Raw genomic sequence first — 24,335 nt, 5'->3', positions numbered from 1 at the left:
AATAGTTGATAACATAATTGTAGCCTATATGTTTTACATACATTTATATTTTGTTCTGGATTCAGTTCAAAGAAAAAAAATTTCATACTTTCGAAGATATTGAAAGAGGCAACTGGAACTGATTTTTTCACTTGCCCAACACACTTTTATTAAAACAGCTGAAAAGACAATCCACCCAATGTCCAACTACAAAACAAACTTCACACTGATAGTAAAGCTTTATTGTGAAAAGGAGACTTGTGCTCCTATACACAAGATATGAGGCATGAAGTGGGGCAGAAGAAGTACAGACTTTTTTGAAGCATGAGATTCTCTTAGGAAAGATGTGTTTAAGGCTTCTTGTAGCAGAAGAAGCTCTTTCTCTCCCTGCAGTTCCTCATCCTGAAGAAATCAGTGCCGTTTTTCAGCAAGGCGCCACATAACCTCTGATTCACACAGCCATAATTATCGATCTGAACTTCTCCACCTATCCATAACCACTGATCAGCCATGTAACGCAGGCCTGTCCACACCTGCCAACATATAGCAAAGACACATAAACACAGAAGAGGAGCAGCTCAGTTACAAATACATACACTGTAGAAAACTACCCTACCTCATCAGTGGTAGCTTCTTGTGCTTTCTCTTGAGCAAAACTGAGGTCATCTGCAGTTAGTATGGTGGCCAGGTCGTAGCGGTGGTTCTGGTAGGAATCAGCTGGCAGCGTTGGGTCAACTGCTTCCAGAGCCCTGCAGTGAACTAATGCGTCTTCCCATGTCTTCTTCTCCTTCACCAGAACCAGCCTCTCCTCATAACACATGAAAGAATGTCTGGCACTACAGAAATCGCTGCACCACTCAAGTTTAGGGCTGTGCTTATAAGCACAGTTTTCATTTAGGTCTGGATCATCTGTAAGAAGTAGGAAAAACGGGGAAACTTGACTGGAGTCATATTATAGATATGGCATCACTATTAGATGGCATCTAGAAGTGAGGTTCCAACCATGCCCAAGAACCTATGGTGGCCTCCATGGAAGAGGACCCACTCCCTATGTAGATATAAAGGGTTCATTCTATGGTAACAAAAACACAGCAATTTTTATTTTCAGGTGATTATACACTAATTGAAACATAATTATACACAATACAATACAATATTACATTCAATTTCTTCCAAGTCTGTTCTGCTAGATGCCACTAAATTCTACACAGTGCACCTTTAAATAATGCCCTAATACAGAGACATGATTACATTTGGCTAAACGCACATTTATAGGACATAACATATAGTGGACTATAGGACTGAAAGCCTGAAAACCATGACATGCTTTACTCAGTTACAAAGTCACAAGCAAGCCTTGCTTACCAGCCCGCCAGATGGTGAAGTTGGCGATCTGGTCTCCTCTGGACCATTTCCACACAGAGGTCGAATTGGCTCGGTACAATCCCAACCAGCCATGTCCGTGAAAGAAGTCTATATTCTCTACTTTGTCTTTGATGGTGACCAGGTCAGTGTGGTGCACTCTGCAGTAGTACTGTGCCTCACTCCACGTAGATCTTCTTGAGTACCATATGTATTTTGTATGTCTCAGGCCTGGCCACTCGCAACACACAGGTGGAAGCAGGAGCATCAGAGGGACAAGAATGCCGATTTTCATCATTGTGATGGGTTTCCATATATCTGCAGTCACATGTACAGTTTTATTCAGTTTTTTCAAAATTTCTTTTAAATTGAGTGTTCTTGGTCGCTTTACAAGTTAATCTGCTGTAATTGTGTTTTCAAATCTTGACAAGTTGATACCTTATCATCTTCTAAAAAGCTACCTTGCAATTAATTAGCAATTCAAGGCAATGTCCCATTAACAGGCGAAAATGTATGTGTAACACCTCCCTCCAGCAGTGTTAGTGCCTAGCTCTACCCAACATACCAGTGTTGTTTATACAGAAGCGCTCACCTTGGATGTCGCCTTTTGTGGGTCTTCATCAACTGATGCTTCTCAGTCCAAGTGTGAAATACTCATTTTAGCCTACTAACCCCAGCAGCCTCCGCTGCATTATGACTGCACCAATCACAATCACTGCTCAGGTAGACTAGACCAATCACAACAATCTGCAAAACCTAGATGTTACACAGAATAACTTTGCCTACTTTAACCCATCCTCTCTGTCTCTCTCTCGCTCTCTTCCTGTAACCCCAGTAACCTTTTTTATGTAAATTGTTTATTTTAATGTATTTATATCAGAGACCATGCACAAAATACACTAATCTAAAAAATATTAAAAGATGCTTTGTACCTTGCTACCAGTTTATTTCCATCTGCAGTCCCTGGGCAGGTAAAGGAACCTGCCTGTCCTCTCCTGATAAATCCCAGCAGTTTTTCAGCAGCCATGCAAAGCAGAGCACATGGTGTTTAGTCCTTTGAGGGAGGTGTAGGTCTTCAACAAAGCTATGGTATTTGTTGTTATATAGTTTGGAAGTACAGCACAGTTAGCGAGCAATGGAGAACCTGATCAAAATGACACAATAAAGTAGGCCTATCACAATAATTACATTATCTGCATCTTTACAGAAGGCGTAGTACCCACTCTCCAATTCCACCACCCACCACCCTTGCATTATTATACTATTATATTATCATTATATCAGTGGTATAAAGTGATATTCAAATGACAATAATATTGTTTATCGCCATTATTTCTGAGACAATATACCGTCCAACAAAAGTAGTTATTGTGACAGGCCTATAATAAAGAATAAAAAACATATAAATTATGAGCATCAAAGGCAAGGACATCAGTAGTCAGAGGTCATGTCACCTAGTCAATAGGTGAAGATTGGCGTAAAATAGTTGTTGACATACAAGCTCAGAACAGAGTATAATTAGTGGAAAGGTCATTTCACTGAGGAGACATCAATTGATAGTGTAAAACACCATTTAGTGAGGTTAACAACAGAGAAAGAAATCAATGTCAAGCAAGGGTTCATTTAGCATAGGATTGTTAACAAGATAGGACAGGAACCTCCAGAGAATCTAATCTGGATGTGGTAAAGTAGGATTTCATTCAGTTGAACTTTCTTGCTCATCCTGAAGGTAATGGGCAGGTGATGGTAAGTCTGAAACACAGGATCACAGTGATATTTAGAGACCAGCATTTTCAGACTGATTGGCTCAAAGAAAGCAGGCAAAAAAATGATTGGTCTGATATGGTGATGTCAGAATTTGTCATTAAAAGATTTTTGACAGTGTGACCAAGTGAAAGGAAAAGGATTAGAGCGGAAAGTTATAGGAGATAGATGAATCAAGGCAAATGTAAGAGGAAATATATGCTTTATTTAACTATTAACTAAGCTTCATTAGGACATTACATCTAGAAACCACGAATGTCTGCTCCGAGTCATGTGCCAAACCATCATGAAGATGTTGATATATTGCCCTGGAAAAGTGAAAACATTCACCTGCTGGTGGTGTTACAATATTCATTTGCTGGGGACAATCAATATAAAACATTTATTTTCCACTTAATAGTTGTCATCATATGTCAGTCTAGACTAAAGTGGTGACTGCCGATGTGAAATTAGGCTGTCTGTTGTATGGACTCCCTGAAAGTAGTGTTCAGATCCACACTGGTCAATGTTTATAATGTATTGAGCATTTATGAAAGGTTTTTATATTTATAGTTGAACTATTTTGTCTTTAAAATCTACAATCTACAGGCTTGCAACCCAGGTTTGAATGTCCCTTTCACACACTCTCACATTCAAATACCTCCACGCGTCAGTAATAAACAAAACACTGTATTTGGCAAACAGATGTCTTTCCACTCTTTCACCTTGAATTGTTCTCTGAGATAATGTGTGAGTGATGTGGATATAGCAATATGACTGTTAATTGTTTATCTAGATCCCCATTAGTTCTTACCAAGGCAACAGGTACACTTCCTTTGGTCCTAATTAAGAAGGTAAATGTATATACTGGTACATACTTTCACATACATGCCCATCTCAGCTACTGAAATCACTCACTGGTAAATGACCTGGCCTGGCTGCATGTGGTGGAGTTCTACAAAGCAATTTTGCACCTTCCTCAATCCTGACAGATGATCACAAAATGCTTTAAGAAGGGTTGCCTACATCCAACTGTATCACTAGTTCTCTTCTAAAAGATAAGGATAATCTTGAATGTGATGGTCAATCTTAATAATCATAGAGTTTATATGTCTTAAAACATTCCTAGAGGGCTTATTTTAATGGTTAATGATTAGTTTTGTCTAATTATGATTTCGCCTGTGTATAACATATATTTCATTTCCTGGAAAATAAACAACTAAAAAATAGATTCACACATTTTCATGACAACTGCTTCCATTTCACTTCATGTTAAACCCCATATTCTTTATAAGGTTTAAGACTGGGAGAATATCACATTTAACTCCACTGAAAAATCTAGTCTTCAGAGATACCTTGCTTGTAAGTCAAAACACAGAATATACATATTTTTATTCATATTATTTTTTAATATAGAAAAAAAAATACACTCTTCAATCCATTGCACCACACATAATCTGACGAGTACCAGACACATCAAATGTGAAGGTAAATTGTCATGTTATTTCCATCAGATTACACCACAGCACAGCTGCTCTGAGAAACCAAAATCACCTTGCTCTCGCTAAACAAAAGATGATGAAACCCCAAGTCCAAACTATTCTGTGATCATTTGGAACATTTGGACCAACTCCATATTAATGCTTATGGATTTAGAATAGGGTGTCCTAAAAGCTCCTGCAGGTGTTATGGCCAATATATTTGTCCATATACAGTAGTGTATTATGATGGACTTTCAACCATGTTCTCAAAATTTGATGACATAATTGTAGCCTATGTTTTACATACATTTATATTTTGTTCTGGATCCAGTTCAAAGAAAAAAGGGAAAATGTTCATACTTTCGAAGATACTGAACGAGGCAACTGGATCTATGAGGGGCCGTACAAGACATAATTAATTCTGGCCATCTCACACACATACATTCTCCTCTCACACACATACATTCTCCTTACACATACATATATTTTCACTCTCACACACGTACATTCTCTTTACACATACATATATTTTCACTCTCACACACATACATTCTCCTTTCACATACATATATGTTCACTCTCACATACATACATTTTCCTTTTACATACATATATTACTTATAGTATGAAAATGTATAAATGTGAGAGTGAAAATATATGTATGTGATAGGAGAATGTATGTGTGTGAGAGTGAAAATATATGTATGTGTAAGGAGAATGTATGTGTGTGAGAGTGAAAATATACGTATGTGAAAGGAGAATGTATGTGTGTGAGAGTGAAAATATATGAATGTGTAAGGAGAATGTATTTGTGTGAGAGGAGAATGTATGTGTGTGAGAGGGCCAGAATGAATTATGACTTGTACGGCCCCTCATTTTGAACTGATTTTTTCACTTGCCCAACACACTTTTATTAAAACAGCTGAAAAGACAATCCACCCAATGTCCAACTACAAAACAAACTTCACACTGATAGTAAAGCTTTATTGTGAAAAGGAGACTTGTGCTCCTATAAACAAGATATGAGGCATGAAGTGGGGCTGAAGAAGTACAGACTTTTTTGAAGCATGAGATTCTCTTAGGAAAGATGTGTTTACGGCTTCTTGTAGCAGAAGAAGCTCTTTCTCTCCCTGCAGTTCCTCATCCTGAAGAAATCAGTGCCGTTTTTCAGCAAGGCGCCACATAACCTCTGATTCACACAGCCATAATTATTGATCTGAACTTCTCCACCTATCCATATCCACCGATCAGCCAGGTAACGCAGGCCTGTCCACACCTGCCAACATATAGCAAAGACACATAAACACAGAAGAGGAGCAGCTCAGTTACAAATACATACACTGTAGAAAACTAATCTACCTCATCAGTGGTAGCTTCTTGTGCTTTCTCTTGAGCAAAACTGAGGTCATCTGCAGTTAGTATGGTGGCCAGGTCGTAGCGGTGGTTCTGGTAGGAATCAGCTGGCAGCGTTGGCTCAACTGCTTCCAGAGCCCTGCAGTGAACTAATGCGTCTTCCCATGTCTTCTTCTCCTTCACCAGAACCAGCCTCTCCTCATAACACATGAAAGAATGTTTGGCACTACAAAAATGGCTGTACCACTCAAGTTTAGGGCTGTGCTTATGAGCACAGTTTTCATTTAGGTCTGGATCATCTGTAAGAAGTAGGAAAAAGGGGGATGCTTGACTGGAGTCATATTATAGATATTTGCTTCATGTACAGTATGTCTCGTTAGAACATTTTGCCTTTGTAGTCAGCTACTAACAGGAAATGAGGACATACAGATGGTATTGACATGGCAGTTCCCTAGCTGGATTTGAAACAAAGTCAAATCATTTTTATGCTTAAATTGTTTGGTATAGGTAGCTGGTTAGCTTAAGTGCTACTTTGAGGTTACGATAGGAAGACGGTGAAATTTGAACTTGTCTTGTTTGGGGCAAAGGTGTCTCATTGTCATTCCACCCTGTGCCATTTAAAGTGCTTGTGTACGCTACTTTACTTAGCAGTCGTTTGGGAGTATTACTGCGTATATGAAAAAAGTTGCCTCAGTCAGAGTCAGCATCAGTTGGGGCTGAAGTCAGAAGCTGGCAACTACAGGCTACATTAGCAGCTACTAGCACAACACACATGAATATCTCAACCAGCTGTTGGTGGTCAAGTTTCATTGTGGTTCATGTGGATTCACATTTGTCCTGTCTTTCAAATGTGATGTACGGATCATACTCATGACTAGTTGGTTTTGATAAATAAAGGTAAATAAGTTAACGGACTAGTGTGTAAGATTTAGTGGCATCTAGTAGTGAGGTTCCAACCATGCCCAAGAACCTATTGTGGCCTCCATGGAAGAGGACCCACTACCTATGTAGATATAAAGGGTTCATTCTATAGTAACAAAAACACAGCAATTTTTATTTTCAGGTGATTATACACTAATTGAAACATAATTCTACACAATTCAATACAATATTACATTCAATTTCTGCCAAGTCTGTTCTGCTAGATGCCACTACATTCTACACACTGCACCTTTAAATAATGCCCTAATACAGAGACATAACATTTGGCTAAACGCACATTTATAGGACATGACTTTAACAGAAAATATATAAAGCAACCCTTTCCTGCTTTTCTGACACATAATATAATAAAGTTCATATATTCACTGGCTTTAACCAAGTGCTTAAAGTCCTCTAAAGATAATAATTGGGATTTAATTTCCAGAATATTGTAGAAAAACAAATGAATTTTCAACAAAAAAATGTTTCTTATGCAAATTAGTTGTATCTTATATGAAAGTCATTTTTAGCAGACACAGATAAGAAATTAAGCTGGACTTTTGTCTCTTTCGTCAGGATAAGGTGGATAGCACAAATACACTGTATCATGACACTATAGTGTATAAAAACATTCTGAAGTTATTGGACTGTAAGCCTGAAAACTATGACATGCTTTACTCAGTTACAAGGTTACAAGCAAGCCTTGCTTACCAGCCCCCCAGATGGTGAAGTTGGCGATCTGGTCTCCTCTGGACCATTTCCACACAGAGGTCGAATTGGCTCGGTACAAACCCAACCATCCACGTCCGTGAAAGAAGTCTATATTCTCTACTTTGTCTTTGATGGTGACCAGGTCAGTGTGGTGCACTCTGCAGTAGTACTGTGCCTCACTCCACGTAGATCTTCTTGAGTACCATATGTATTTTGTATGTCTCAGGCCTGGCCACTCGCAACACACAGGTGGAAGCAGGAGCATCAGAGGGACAAGAATGCAGATTTTCATCATTGTGATGGGTTTCCATATATCTGCAGTCACATGTACAATTATTCAGATTTTTTTAAATTTCGTTTTATTTGAGTGTTCTTTGTCGCTTTACAAGTTAATCTGCTGTAATTGTGGTTTCAAGTCTTGACAAGTTGATACCTTATCATCTTCTAAAAAGCTACCTTGCAATTAATTAGCAATTCAAGGCAATGTCCCATTAACAGGCGAAAATGTATTTGTAACACCTCCCTCCAGCAGTGTTAGTGCCTAGCTCTACCCAACATACCAGTGTTGTTTATACAGAAGCGCTCACCTTGGATGACGCCTTTTGTGGGTCTTCATCAACTGATGCTTCTCAGTCCAAGTGTGAAATACTCATTTTAGCCTACTAACCCCAGCTGCCTCCACTGCTTTATGACTGCACCAATCACAGCTCAGGTAGATTAGACCAATCACAACAATCTACAAAACCTAGATGTTACACAGAATAATCTTGCCTACTTTGACTCATCCTCTCTGTCTCTCTCTCGCTCTCTTCCTGTAACCCCAGTAACCTTTTTCATGTAAATTGTTTATTTAAATGTATTTATATCAGGGACCATGCACAAAATACACTAATCTAAAAAAAAAAAAAATGAAAAGATGCTTTGTACCTTGCTACCAGTTTATTTCCATCTGCAGTCCCTGGGCAGGTAAAGGAACCTGCCTGTCCTCTCCTGATAAATCCCAGAAGTGTTTCAGCAGCCATGCAAAGCAGAGCACTTGTTGTTTAGTCCTTTGAGGGACGTGTAGGTCTTCAACAAAGCTATGGTATTTGTTGTTATATAGTTTGGAAGTACAGCGCAGTTAGCGAGCAATGGAGAACCTGATCAAAATGACACAATAAAGTAGGCCTATCACAATAATTACGTTATCTGCATCTTTACAGAAGCGTAGTTCCCACTCTCCAATCCCACCACCCAGCACCCTTGCATTATTATGCTATTATATTATCATTATATCAGTGGTTTAAAGTGATATTCAAATGACAATAATATTGTTTATTGCGATTATTTATGAGATAATATACCGTCCAACAAAAATAGTTCATCATGACAGGCCTATAATAATGAATTAAAAAAAATAAATTATGTTTGTATGGACTCCCTGAAAGTAATGTCCAGATTCACACTGGTCAATTTTTTTTATAATGTATTGAGCATTTATGAAAGGTTTTTATATTTATAGTTGAACTATTTTGTCTTTAAAATCTACAGTCTACCGGCTTGCAACCCAGGTTTGAATGTTCCTTTCACACACTCTCACATTCAAATACCTCCACGCGTCAGTAATAAACAAAACACTGTATTTGGCAAACAGATGTCTTTTCACTCTTTCACCTTGAATTGTTCTCTGAGATAATGTGTGAGTGTTTGTGGATATAGCAATATGACTGTTAATTGTTTATCTAGATCCCCTTTAGTTCTTACCAAGGCAACAGGTACACTTCCTTTGGTCCTAATTAAGAAGATAAATGTATATACTGGTACATACTTTCACATACATGCCCATCTCAGCTACTGAAATCACTCACTGGTAAATGACCTGGCCTGGCTGCATGTGGTGGAGTTCTACAAAGCAATTTTGCACCTTCCTCAATCCTGACAGATCACAAAATGCTTTAAGAAGGGTTGCCTACATCCAACTGTATCACTAGTTCTCTTCTAAAAGATAAGGATAATCTTGAATGTGATGGTTAATGTTAATAATCATAGCGTTTATATGTCTTAAAACATGCCTAGGGGGTTTATTTTAATGGTTAATGATTAGTTTAGTCTAATAATGATTTCGCCTGTTTATAACATATATTTCTGGAAAATAAACAACTTTAAAACAATTGCTTCCATTTCACTTTATGTTAAACCCCATATTCTTTAACTCCACTGAAAAATCTAGTATTCTGAGATACCTTGCTTGTAAGTCAAAACACAGAATATACACATTTTTATTTATATATTTTTTTTAATATAGAAAAAAAAAACACTCTTAAATCCATTGCACCACATGTGTGCCTGGTAATCTGACAAATACCAGACACATCAAATGTGAAGGTACATTTTCATGTTATTTCCACCAGATTACACCACAGACAACAGAGATGAGCATTCATTTGAAGAGCTGATATTGTTTAACAAGAGCAACTTAATGGATTGGTTGTCAATTTGCTAAATTACGAAAAAGGTGATTTATCAGAGACACACTGTATTTTTGATGACATGTTAGATGATAATAAATTACAAGATTTTTTTAATGGAGTTTGGTGTTATAGTAGTCTTCTTACTATCAGGGTTACACAAGATTCAAAGTATGTTACCATGAATGTTCAAAGCAGCAGAAAATAGTTGAAAATCATCCATTTTAAATAAATATTTGATATATTTTTATACTGAAACTTACAGTGAAATGTCAGGTAATATGTAAGTTGTTCTGCAGACATGAAATCGTCACCCTCTATAGATGCCACATGTAATGCCCTGCATTGAGCCAGGAAGCAGAAAGTCCAGGACAGTTCATGTTCAGTGTCTTCAGGAGTTGGCTCCGGTCCGTGGCCCTCTGGTGATGTGGATCCTGGCTTCATCATCCAGCTCGTCTATAACTCTCTCCTGTTTGACGGACAGGATGGTGTAGCTAACTGGACAAGTACAGGTTAAAGGAAAACACAATGACACAAAACACTCATGTATAGGTATCGGTACTCGATACCTTTAAGGTCTCAACCAGAATAAATCGATATCAAGCAGTATTGAAACATCTCTGGTCAAACGATACCTGCAATCGATCCTTTTTACATCCAGAGCTAGAAAATATGACTATTTTCCTATCTACTGATTGAGTATTTTGTATTTAATAAATATTCATAATTTCTGTTCAACTTTCAAAATGCATTTGTGTAAAAATCTAATCATTTACATGTGAACGAATGGTGGCATTTCATGCAATTTAATGGTTCTATTCACATGATGGGTATCGAATGTAGTACTACATTGGTATCGGTATTACTTTAAGGGTACTTATTGGATTGGTACTGGTATCGTAATTTTAAAAAAACAACCCAGCCCTGGTCATGTATCTGATTTACATCATTTCTTGTACAGATGATCATTTCCGCATACATCTGGCCACTCCCTGGGATTTTTAACCTGACATCCTGAAAGTTATTTCATTCTTTGCCCTCCCTGCCTTTAATTGATAATAAATTATCCAACAGGTGCCAGATTATTGTGTAGAGTGACTTTAACACCACTTTTCGTAATGTGAAAAATTCAAGAAGTACCATATACAACGTCTAAACAGTAGAGGACAGACATCATATACGGTACTATACAAAGTTGACCTGTTTTAGGAAATTGCTGAGCTACTAATAATGAACTAACAAATTGTTGCTTTTTACTTCTAGAAATGTGTATACTGACTGCACTGCAGAGCTCCTTCAGCGACAGACTCCTTCACCCTAAATGTGTAAAGGAGTGATATCGCAGGTCCTTCCTATCTGCAGCTGTCAGACTGTACAACCAGCACTGCTCCTAATAAACCTCACTCACCACCAACCTGGACAATTTCACAACTGCACTTTTTAATGTACACAACTGTGTAATATCAGTATTTTTTGGTATTTTTACTACTATTGTCTCTCACTTGCGTACTTCGTTATTATTTATTGTTCTTTATTCTTTCTATTGATGCTTTATCTATTTTTTGCTATCCACTTGCTGCTGCAATAATGTAAACTCTCCCCCACCGTGGGACTAATAAAATAATATCTTATTTTATCTTATTGTGCAGGATCATATTATCAGAATGGTGGTTACTTTGGCGCCATCTAGTGGACGATAATTATAGTGAAATAAATGTAAAGAATAATGATGAACCACGCTGTTTTCAATGTTTAACATGATAATAAAAATATTGTCAGTTGTAGACACATTTATTTTTCCAATATATATTATATTATTACAAATGATACATTGTCCAAGCTCTACACGTGACATAATTTAAAATGAGCTGGATGAGCTTAGAATAATTATTTGCATTTTTTTTTTTTTTATCAGCCCCTCAAACTTATATAAACCTCATGTAATAGAAATACAACTCAAAGAAGATGTATTCCTATATGTTGTTGTAGGCTCATTAAGGATACACATGCCGACCACAAACGCTCCTATCACCAGGCCGGTCATCAGGTTTCTGCTGCGGATCCGAGCCGCCTGTTGCTTCATGTAGTTGAGCTCCTGCCTGCTGCGGTACAGCTGTTTCTCTGCAGCTGTTAATGTTGGTTTAGAAGACCCTGTTTCTCCTTTCTCCGCCATGACTGTTTAGATAATCAGCTGCTCGGGTGACCGGGATACATATTACTTAAAACATTACTTATAAAATAAATAAATGTCGCCACCTACTGTACTGGAGTACTGACTGCATATCTATCTATCTATCTATCTATCTATCTATCTATCTATCTATCTATCTATCTATCTATCTATCTATCTATCTATCTATCTATCTATCTATCTATCTATCTATCTATCTATCTATCTATCTATCTATCTATCTACCTATCTATCTATCTATCTATCTATGGGTGGTTGACATATTAGACAGAAAAAAAAGTTATTAGGAATGGGAATCATTGAGTTTTGTTCTACTGGCTCTTACATTTCCAAAAGTATGTGTGGTAAATGTATTCACTAGTTTATTGTGTTAGTGATTAAAATTGTCATATGGTGTGGCATGAAAGTTATTGTGTATAAAATTATGATAGGGTATAATTTGCATATGTTAGTCAATTTAGCATTCGTTATCATTCCTATATCAAATTCTAGAATTCCTTCCTTCCATGCATTATTTTGTACGTTTTGCATTATTTTTGATTAATCAACACACGAAGTAAGACATTTGTTCTCAATCTTTCAATATACTTCGAATTAATTTTGACATACCACAGTAAAAGAGGTGTTCTCTGTAATCATTCCTCTTGTTCATACTGACTATTAAAAAATCTCCTTCAAATGTACATTCAGTGTAGGTGATGGGGGGCAAAATCCACAGTGTGTCCACACAGTCATTTAAAAGTAGATGTGAAGCTTATATGAGGTTTCAGCATTCTGAGTCATATCAAATTAATATCTTCATTATTTACAGTCATTAACAGTCTTTTTAGCATCAAATTCCTTCTTTGGGTTTCCTCGGACAGTGTTTCCCTATTGAGCTAGGAAAATATGAGCCAGCCCTTTAATGTGTTTCATCTTTATTTTCTCCGCATTCACTTTTACCAAAGGCAATATTACCACCTACTGGACACAGGAAGTCAGCCTCATATGACAAACATTATCCAAATGTTATGAAATTTACAGGTTGTGTTCTCCACATCACACACTACAACATGACATATAATTGGTGGGTGATCTCTAGTGCCACATAGTGGACACAGGCAGTGTGAGTTAGCCCCATCACACAAAGTTCAATAAAAACCTGGGTGCCAAGAAGTCTACGTGCCCGCTGTGTCTGCCCTGCAACTGCAGCATGCACCCACATGCACGTACAGCACTTTTCGCTGTTTTGGGGCAGTGCGTGGGGGGGCGAGGGCCTGTCCATTAATTTATATTTGAAGTTCTAGGACTAGAGGTACTATTGTTACACTTTTTTGGGGCCTGCAAAGATGTTGCCCAGGGCAGCAACATAGTCAGAGCCAGCGATATGAAGGTAGTGAGTACGCTAGATAAAGTAAGCTCATTGTAAACTCTACAGATTTTGTAATTAAAAATGTAAAATATTTAAAAGAATCAGAAATAAGAGAGAGAGTGGACCACAGACCTGTAATAGTTTCAGAGTTAGAGTTGAGGGGGCATAGTGATGTCAGGAATAGTTTTTTCATTCAATTTTCAATTCTTTAAAATGTATTCATGAATTTAGTTAGGAACATCATTGCTGTCTCTGGCATCAGCACACAATTAAAAAACAAAACAAGAAAATAAATGCAGAGAAACAAAAACAAAATATTTTTGGTGCTATTTATATCATAGTATTAACCATAGTATATACAAACTTACTAACTTGCTAATGCACAAGAATGCATGTGCACTTGAACACAGTGCACATCAATTGATTCATTGTTCAGCATCAAATCTCTCCACTGATATCAGCACAGCTACTGTATAATTTTATTCCTATTTAGTTTAAGAGATCTCCTTAATATTACTGATCATAGATACTCAAGGCTCTACCATATAATGTCACAGTCCTATAGGTTTGTGTCTATCTGTGGACATGTTGCTACAGTGTTTGTACAGTATGAGCAAAATACAGCAAAATGCATTTTTATCAACTGGTATTGCTATCAGTGGGTAACCTGGCTAGAACTTCTACACTCGAACGATATACCCCTTTGTAAGACATCATTCCCAACTCCAACTTCCATCTGAAGCTGTTCCTCATCTAGCTGATGCAGAGACACTGTGGAACCAATACAGTAAATTGTCAGACCAGGTGCAGGCCTAATCTCAAAGCCAAAGCCAGGGTAGAGGGGTTCAGTGAATTGGGAGTAGAAGGTGTAGAGGTGAATCAGTGTGTCAGATGAGACGCTGTAAAAGGACACAGTGCCAGCTGACCAGTCCAGATACACCGCCACTCTCTTGGTGCTGTTTTTAGGGGTACATATCATTGTTTCTGTGTTATTATGCCAAGCACGATATGCCCCCTGATAGTAGTATAGACTCCAAGACTTGTCATTTCCACCAAACCTGCACTCATTACCATTTCCTCTTCTGGTTATTCCTCGGTAAGCCACTGCCACATAGAATTCAGCATTCCTCTGAAATTCCCAGTAACAGCGACCAGTCAGACCATTACTACAGAGCAGCTGTGTGAGGGAATCAAATCTCTCTGGGTGATAGCGATATGGCTGTTCCTCACTCACAAATTTCACCTGTCTGTTGTTCTCAGACAAGATGAGTTTTCTGTGAGCTGTGTTTGGGTCCAGTGTGAGTTCACAGGCATCTGGAGGAAAGAACAAGACAACAACTTTCTAATAACTTGGTGGTTATAATTACTATTTTAATGTTCTGTGAATGTACTGCATGTACAGGATTTTTATGATTTTTATAGGCTCATAACCAATTACCAGGCACAAAGTATTCATTCAAGGTTATATTTAAAATGTGCTTGGGTAAGATCAGTGGTGGTATGTAAGTAAAAGAGGATCCCAAAGTACAAATACTTATTATAAGTATAATTAGTATAACTCCTGGATTTCAAAATCTAGGTATACATTTACATTTACAAATCGTACAATTTTAATATAGTACATTATTAAGCAGCATTTTACTACTATAGTAGTTCATCCAGTTGGTTACCAAGGGGTCTGAACTTTGCTTTTTCTCCCTTAAACAATGATATATGGCCATTTGAAAAGTATTGAGGGGAGTATTTTCCTTTGAGTTGGAGTGAAGCAGAAGTGTCAAAATAATTTTTAAAAAATGTAGCTATTTACATATGATCTGAATCAGTCTATAACATCAAATATAAGGTAAACATAATCTTTACAAATGTGAAAGGAATCATAGACATGCAAAACAATACACATACTGTACATATGAGGGTGATTTAATATGACTTGAAAGCTTTTTTTCTCAATAATAAAATACTCACACTTCCACAGATTAGATTTTAACCTCTGCTCTCCACCATGGTCCACTCTGAAACAATAAACATGATCAGAAAAGCATATTTTCTTTGCATGTGCAAATAGAGCATGGAATAGCCCTCATAAGGCATTATTATCCACAATCTATACTAAACTTTAGCATTACAACTTGGTTGTTATTTTAGTCTTTTGCATGAAAGTTTGATCAGTGGTTTCTCTTTTTTTCTAATCTGAAATTGTTCTTTAACCCAAGACCCAATTTGTAGTCAAGTTTAATATTTTACTGCCACTGAGGATCCACTGATTGTAAGCGCTCTGCCCTCTGTGAGCCATACCTGAGAGTGTCCAATCTCCACTGTGGATCCTCCAGTCCAGCAGAAAGCAGGGTCACTCCCGAGTCTCCTGGATGATTGTAGCTCAGGTCCAGCTCTCTCAGATGGGAGGGGTTGGAGCTCAGAGCTGAGACCAAAGAACCACAGCCTTCCCCTGTGACCTGACATCCTGACAACCTGCAAACATTTATATGTACTTGATTATTATTTATTTTGACTATAAAGTTAATTACTATTAAATGATTAGATTAGGTGGTATTACCAACAATTGATTGACCACAACTGATTTAGAATCTTGGCACTGATGTGAAAGCAGACTGAGGGAGCATTAAGATGGGTATTTGTTCTGACCTGAGGGTCTCCAGTCTGCATTTAGTACTCTCAAGTCCGGCAGAGAGCAGCTTCACGCCTGAATCCTGCACGTCGTTGTTACTCAGGTCAAGCTCTCCCAGACTAGAGGTCTGGGAGCTGAGAACTGGGGTCAGAGCCTCACAGCTTTTCTCTGACAGCTTACAGCCACTCAGCCTTAGGAATAATTCATGTGGATGACAAACAAAGACAAGCTCAAGTTGTGTGGCCAACAATTGTTCAAACATTCATTTTCAATTCTTAAAAGATACGAAATATGTCACTCGGCTGACCTGAGAGCTTCCAGGTTACAATGTGGACTGCTCAGTCCAGTAGAGAGGAACTTCACCCCTGAATCTTGCAAATAGTTGTTACTCAAGTCCAGCTCTCTCAAGCTGGAGGTCTGGGAAGAGAGAACTGGGGCCAGAGTCTCACAGCTTTTTTCCAACAGATAACAACTACGTACTCTGAAGAAGAATCAATTGTAAAACAAATATAAAAAGTCATATCTTGTCACACTCAATTCCTGGATATAAAGATGGACTTTTGAGGTCACATAATGGTTACACATTTATAAATTAACTCATCTATAAAAGTAAATTGATCATGAAATGAAAACTTTAAATGTTGAAAAGAATGTGCAAATGTTTAAACTCAATTGTAATCTATTAAACAAGACAGGATTACCACTTGTAATTGTTATTTGATTTGATTAATTTTAGCCTATACCACCCTTTAAAATATCCACAGAATGTTCCCAATACTCATCAGGAATAGCTTAAGACATCTCCAATCCTTCAAACAATGTGAAAGTTCATAATTATTACAGCGGTACACTCCAAAGTCCAGTCAGTTGAATAAATTTCTCTGTACTTCCAGGAATGGTTTTTAACCTAAAGTGACAGAAACTGTTCTATAAGCCTACCTGTAAAAAACAAACAAACAAAAAAACTATCTGACCTGAGAGTTTCAAGTTTACAGTGAGGACTCTCCAGTCCAGCACTGAACACCATCACTCCAGAATCCTCTAGGTTATTCATACACAGGTCAAGCTGTCTCAGACAGGAGGATGGGGAACTAACAAAAAAGGCCACAGCATCACAGCCTTTCCACGTCAGCCCACAACTAATCAACCTAAAAAAGAAAAAGCGGTTAAGACAAACATCAAGTCTGAAAATTCTGGATTTCTATTTAACAATACAGAATCTAGAAGTCTTTGTTAGCAAAAACAAAATGTAAAGTTGGTGTTAAGCAACTTTTTAAATGACAGGGTTTGGCTTTGGTTAGTCATACAGCCAGCTGACCTGAGAGTTTCAAGTCTGCAGTATGGACCCTGCAATCCAGCAGAGAGCCGTATCACTCCTGTGTCCTCCAGGTCATTGATACTCAAATCCAGCTCTGTAAGACTGGAGGACTGGGAACTGAGGGCTGAAGACAAAGCTTCACAGCTAGCAGATGAAAGACCACAGCCAATCAGCCTAAACAAGAACAAACAATAAGGATGGACAAATATTGAAAACATTTTTTTGATTAAATGCAGTCTGGCAGAATTTTGATTCCCTCATAGTGACAGTTGTTCCTTTATATTATTATTATTTTTTTTTTCCTATGTATTTCTTCTACCTTTGGTCTTTATGGCAATACATCTGATAGTTGTTGAAATATTTCAATCTGAACCAAAACTTTGGCACCAAAGAAAAGGTCCAACAAAGTCATTAAGACTTTGCACTAATCCATAGACCTAGATTGTGGCATATTCAAATACCAAAGAGATAAATATATTTAAATAAAGCATGCTTACTTGAGAGTTTTCAGTCTACATTGTGGATTCTTCAAACCACCTACAAGCTCCCGGACTCCTGTAATTTTCTGACTGTTGTAACTCAGGTCCAGCTCTCTCAGATTAGAGGTCAAGGAACTGAAAACTGAAGCCAGAGCTTTACAGCTTTTCTCAGACAGCATACAGCCAATTAACCTGAAAATATCATAACCAAACAAAGAATGAACAAAAACCTAAAAATATAACATCCACATTGTTTAATAAGTAAGGTAACTTGTGCACTCACAGAGATAGACTGGAGGCTTGAACCACTGGTAGCAACCTCAGAAGACTTTCCTCTGAAGCTGAGAATTTCTTCAGGTCAAACACGTCCAACTCACTCTCTGATGATAGTAGGATGAAAACCAGATCTGACCATTGAGTAGGAGAGAGTTTGTATGTGGACATACTTCTTGAACTCAGGTACTGTTGGATCTCCTCCACTAGAGAATCATCCTTCATCTCATTCAGACAGTGAAACAGATTAAAGCATCTCTCTGGAGAGGGATTCTCCTTGATCTTCATTTTGATGTACCGGACTGTTTCCTGAATGCTTTGTAGGCTACTTCCCAATTGTTTCAATAGGTCTTGAAGGAGTGTTTGATTGGTCTGCAGTGAGAGGCCCACGAGGAAGCGAAAGAACAAGTCCAAGTGTTCATCAGGACTCTGTAAAGCCTTGTCGACTGCACTCTGGTAGAGATGGTGTACTGCAGATCTGTCTGTGATAAGAGAGGTTGATTTTTCCTCCAACAAAAGGTTGACACCAGAGTTGATGAATGACACGAAGACATAAACAGCAGCCATAAACATTTGGCAGCTTGAATGGACAAAGCAGAAACTTTGGTCCTGATTTAGCCCACGCTCTTTTTTAAAGATCTGTGTGAAAACTTCGGCATATTCTGAGGCATCTCTGATGTTAATACCACAATCTAGAAGATCTGCTTCACGGAAGATTAAGTTGCCTTTCTGAAACTGCTCAAAAGCCAGTTTTCCCAATGCGACAATCATCTTGCTGGTCTTGGTGGTCCAAGGTGGATCTGTTTCAGCTCCTTCATGGTATTTAACATTTGCCTGTTTGGACTGAACAACCAAGAGGTGTGTGTACATCTCAGTCAGGGTCTTGGGAAGCTTCCCTTTGTCACTGGTTTTCAACATGCTCTCCAAAACTGATGCAGTAATCCAGCAGAAAACTGGGATGCGGCACATGGTGTGCAGGCTTTGTGAGGCCCTGATCTGGGTGATGATTTTGCTGGCCATCTCTTTATGTCTGAATCTCCTCCTGAAGTACTCCTCCTTCTCTGCATCTGTGAACCCCCTCATCTCTGTCACCATGTGAATGTACTCTGGAGGGATTTGTTTGGCTGCCTCAGGTGTTGTGGTTATCCAGAGACAAGCAGAAGGAAACAACTTCCCCATGATGAGATTTGTTAGCAGCACATCCACTGGGGCTGACTCATTAATGTCTGTCAGGATCTCGTTGTTGTGAAAGTCAAGAGGAAGTTGAAACTCATCCAGACCATCAAATATGAATGCAATCTGGAGTTTATCAAAGGTTCCCACTTCTTTGGTATCAGCAAAGAAGTGATGGAGAAGTTCCACCCAGCTGAATTTTTTGTCTTTAAGTAAATTCAACTCTCGGAAAGTGAATGGAAAGAGGAACTCGATATCGCTGTCCACCTTGTCTTCAGCCCAATCCCGAGCAAACTTCTGTGTCAAGATAGTTTTCCCAATACCAGACACTCCTTTTGTCATTAATGTTCTGACTGATTCATCTTGACCAGGGCAAGGTTTAAAGATGTCTTCTATATGGATAGTCTGCTCCAGATTGGCTGTTTTGCTGGATGTTGTTGCAGTTTGGCTGAAATCCTGTTTCATGTCAACCTTTTGAGACTTTCCCTCCATTATATGAAGGTCATTGTTTAGCTCATTCATCCATATCTGCTTTCCAGATTGTGTGGCTTGCTGAAGTGGAAGTTGAAACTTCCTTCTGAGGTTGGATTTTAGTTTACGTTGGCAATCCGTGAGTGTCTCTAAAGGAACACAAGATATGATTTAAATGTAAATATGTGATTGCAAGTGAAGTAACAATAACACAAACATTTCCCGATAAATGAACACAAACACATTTCCAACTCCATGCTACCTTTTCACCTATTCAGTATACTGTTTGGGTGGACTTGGGGGCTATAACACTACAAGAGCAAGTGTCAGGGGGTCAAGAGTGCAGTGCATCTATGCAAGCAGCTTGAGTGTTTGAGCACCCCTAAAAAGGGTCTAAAATCGCCCCTGATCAAACACCTGGCCTATGTTGGAAAGAGTGATGTATTTTTCCAACTCAAATTGCAAGAATTTAAATCAAGCCAAATCAAACTGAGGACAGGCACCAAAGTATCAGCAAAAGCTAAGGAGTCATCTTATACTGTCTCACCACTTGTGGCTTAACCAAAAAAGTAGCTGACACAATGCAGTTGACCATTGTATCGATGGAATGTCCCAAGACCTCAAGTGATATTCAAGTGTAATTCAGAGAGCATGTAACTTTCATGTATTTAGTTATTCTTGTCCTACTTACCTTTGGGTGTTGAGTTGATGTTTAATAAATGCTGCACCAAGCCATTTTTTTTCATTCTCTTCAAAACCAGTATGGTCACCTCCACTGCATTTTTGTTGTAGGTATCTATGATCTGATCAACCGTGTCCAACCTGTCTGCGTTCTCCAGCTGGCTCTTTTGGATAGCTGGGAAGCCTTCCAAGACATCAGCCTGCTGCAAGAACCATTTGAACTTTTTAAACTCTTCATCTGCCAAATATTCCAAAGTTCCAAGCAGCTCTGTGGGCGTTGCCATGGTTTCTTCTTGCTGAAATGAAATTGAAACTTAGTAACAATTTACAGAGGCTGTACAGAGGATGCAAAGTGGGATTAGCTTTCAAGTCAATCAGATTTTCGTGCCCCCGTAGTTCTGGAAGTAAAAACAAATTTTCCCCCCATTGACAATGCTAGTGAGTCACGGTTTGAGCACCTTCACGGCTGGGATCAGCATGAGACTGTTGAGATTCAATCATCAGTACAAGAGATGAACAACTGCATTAGAAAATATCTGGCTCTGTGCACATAAACATTTTGGGGTAGTTGACTATGACTCCCAGTGTACTTTTCGGCCGTGAAACAGCCAATTACTGATCTTGAAATTTGATCATGCAAGCCACTAACAGCCAGTGGAAGATATAGATTACACTGTGGAGAAAACTGATTTTACAATCCACAGAGTGAATTAGTTTACTTTTAATGTCTGTGACACCTTGAATGAATTCAGTAACTGTGGCTATTATTTACAGCTTTGAACAACAAAGCGTTTTGAATTCATTACTACATTATTCCTACTACATTGGTCCTGACAGATAGCACATTGTAAACATTCGCGAGGAAATTACACACACAGACTTGCAATCATTTCCCTTTTTTACAGTTAGCATTTCAACTGAATGCTAATTCTGTTGTTTTTTTCTGTTGTTTGCTAGCAGACATAATTGATAGGGAGGCACCCTGTCCCAATGCAAATTCAATGGAGACCAATAACTTTGGACTCCCTTTAGTTCCCTTTCCCTCTGTGGTGGGCAGAACTAAATTATTTAACCGTCCTGGTGTCCTCTGGTCCCTTGGAGGACAACAGGTGTTAACGGAAAAATGAAGTACAGTTTCATTTAAATGAGGCTTATTGATAATAATTTCCACAAGAAAGAAAAAAAGTGTAACGTTGTAATAAGTTGGAATGAAGTGGGCCAAGAATGTCTAACACCGAAATGGATTTTAATTGGGTTAAGTGGGTTAAATCTTTCTGTGCTAGCTTCAATCAATCCACTGTTAAGTAAGTAATAAACATGAGTATGTTACTGTATGTAGTATTAAAGCAATTGTAAATGCATTACCATGATTGTTGTTATGATTAATCTAATAAAGATGATGTAATATAACCTTGTTAACATGTATTTATAAGTATGTTTGTTAAAGGGGCACTTCAGAAATTAAATATTGCACTTCCATAAAGTTGGGGGTTCCAAAAGTGATCTTTAAATCAATGGTCAAATTGAAGCATTGGAGGCTGCCTATTAGTTCTTAGAAAAACTCAAACTTTAGATATTTCATCAGACCATTTCCCACCTGGTAAACACTCCTGTCTTTTAAACACAGTGCCCAAACTAAATATCTTGGTAACCATTGGCCCACTCAATTAAAGAAATATTCCATTGAAAGTGTAATATTTTAATGATGATGATGATGACTCACCACCCGTTGGCTTTAATGTTGGCTCTGAAGAGTGCGTAGCTTATTCTTCCAGGCGGATGGCAGCTGTGGTCAGCTTGGACTGAAAGCAGTTACAGTGGATTTTATGTATGACAAAAAGTATTCATACATCAAAATCATTAAAACACCAAATGAATAAATCAGTGTTAATCAAACAATTAAATTCCAATCTTATATCAGTAAAATAATGTAATTATATGTCTAAACACATTTAACTTTGACCATTATATCTACAGTGGAGTAAAGAACAGCTTTAGGTATTACAGCAGGCAATGGGTATTACTATTATTAGTAAAGAAATAAACTATAAAATATTGTATAAAATAAGAAACAGCTACACTGTACAATAATGGTAAGGAATTTAAAAAAAATTGATATATTGTTAAAAAATGTGTTTAAAAGTGTTAGTTTAAACTTATTTGTAAAGACATTGAAAATACACAATAGCCTCAACAGGTTGCAATTCATGCCATTTGAACTCACAAGGACTTACTAAAACTAGAACTCACGAAATGACCAAACTCACAAAGTCTACTGTAATAGACTACAGCTTACAGTAAAGTGTAATACATTATTACAAATAACATCAAATGTATCTAGGTTAGATTGTAGAGATAAAAAGAAAAATATGATGATTGCAATACTTTTTAAAAGTATATTAATTCAGTTTTGTTGAATGTACAATGAGAAGAACAATAAGAAACACAGCCATAACATACATTTAAACAGTTACAAATATGGGTAAAATGGTCAGCAATCATAGATTTATATCTAAATATACACTACCAAAATGTAATGATGTCATTGTGAATCCATAATAGTACAGTGTGCTCTGTAACCATAACCCTAACCCTTTGCCTCAAGGCAACATGTCCATTTTAATAGTTTTCCATGATTCATTTATCAAAAAATTACATTTAACAACAAAAAATTAAACTTTACTCACCTATTATCATGAATCATTTTTTCCAGACTGAAAAAGACCAGGAAAAGATGTTTTCTCACTTTTTTTGTGGCGAGAAATGGCTGAGCTGATATATGTGAGAATGTCTTCCTGAAAGGTATTCAGCATGACTCATGTGACAAACTAAAACAATGTTATTGGTTATTCATGGTCCTTCCCATTTTCAGAGTGTTGCATCATACAGTACTTTGGATTGTATTATGTGAGTGAACAAAGCCAAAAAATGTGTTGCCAAGAGGTAACATCGCATCATAGAGGGAAGGAAAAATGAAAATGAAAAGAGATACATTTTAATGTCCTGTTTTTTTGGTGTGTGTGTGTGTGTGTGTGTGTGTGTGTGTGTGTGTGTGTGTGTGTGTGTGTGTGTGTGTGTGTGTGTGTGTGTGTGTGTGTGTGTGTGTGTGTGTGTGTGTGTGTGTGTGTCATACACCTGATGACATAACAAGGAAGAAGGAAAACATGTTTCCCTATAAACTGTAAAACAAAGAGAATAAGAACAAAAACCTACAACAGCAGATTGATTTTTCAATTAAAAGTTTGTAATTAATCACTTTATTCTTTTGGTGCATGTGTGTGGCCAGGGGTTGGGGTTGGGGGGGGGGGGGGGGGGGCTGGCTTGTGATGGACACAAGCAAGGGGGGCTTCAAGGAAAAAAGGTTGGGGACCACTGAATTAGAGGACATGCTCCCATAAAATTGAAAGTTTTCATGAAACAGGTCAGCTGAAATGAACTAACTTAGGGCTATAATAAGTTATTATAAAGTGAACAGACTGAACTGACCTTACAATCTGAAAACTAAAGGAAACATACACACTGGCTGATCAAATACACACTCTGAGAAATACTCAAATGTCAAAAAGGATGAAGACAAAATGAGCCACAAAGTGTAAACTACAGAGAAAGCTAATGTGTGTATGCCAGGAGGGCTTCTGATCAACTATACTTAGTTTTTGTGAGTATGTTACACAGATCACCTCTTCTCAAGTAGGTTCTAAACTGACCACATATTGGGAATCTAAATGGTTACTTTCATGCCTAAAAAAATATTAAAAGTTAATAAAGTGACATT

General features: G+C 37.8%; 2 protein-coding genes across 2 annotated transcripts; both read right to left on the bottom strand.

Moving 5' to 3' along the window:
* Window positions 1-9,792: 9,792 nt before the first annotated feature.
* On the bottom strand, window positions 9,793-12,188 carry LOC134000117 (cytochrome c oxidase assembly factor 3 homolog, mitochondrial). Its single transcript, XM_062439434.1, has 2 exons — window positions 12,002-12,188; window positions 9,793-10,495 (listed from the first exon to the last, which is right to left on the bottom strand). Exons 1-2 carry the CDS (start codon window positions 12,168-12,170, stop codon window positions 10,389-10,391), a joined length of 276 nt encoding a protein of 91 aa, XP_062295418.1. The 5' UTR covers window positions 12,171-12,188; the 3' UTR covers window positions 9,793-10,388.
* Window positions 12,189-12,760: 572 nt separating this feature from the next.
* On the bottom strand, window positions 12,761-23,358 carry LOC134000095 (NACHT, LRR and PYD domains-containing protein 12-like). Its single transcript, XM_062439405.1, has 12 exons — window positions 23,248-23,358; window positions 22,284-22,362; window positions 20,571-20,856; window positions 18,246-20,028; window positions 17,981-18,154; window positions 17,484-17,657; window positions 17,140-17,313; window positions 16,473-16,646; window positions 16,183-16,356; window positions 15,835-16,008; window positions 15,505-15,551; window positions 12,761-14,853 (listed from the first exon to the last, which is right to left on the bottom strand). Exons 3-12 carry the CDS (start codon window positions 20,842-20,844, stop codon window positions 14,195-14,197), a joined length of 3,807 nt encoding a protein of 1,268 aa, XP_062295389.1. The 5' UTR covers window positions 20,845-20,856; window positions 22,284-22,362; window positions 23,248-23,358; the 3' UTR covers window positions 12,761-14,194.
* Between the last annotated feature and the right edge of the window lie 977 nt (window positions 23,359-24,335).

Source organism: Scomber scombrus, chromosome 18 (genome assembly GCF_963691925.1).
Source record: "Scomber scombrus chromosome 18, fScoSco1.1, whole genome shotgun sequence".
NCBI classification, from domain to species: Eukaryota; Metazoa; Chordata; class Actinopteri; order Scombriformes; family Scombridae; genus Scomber; species Scomber scombrus.
Note: the sequence above shows the minus strand (reverse complement) of the source record. Positions and strands in the feature narration are given on the sequence as shown.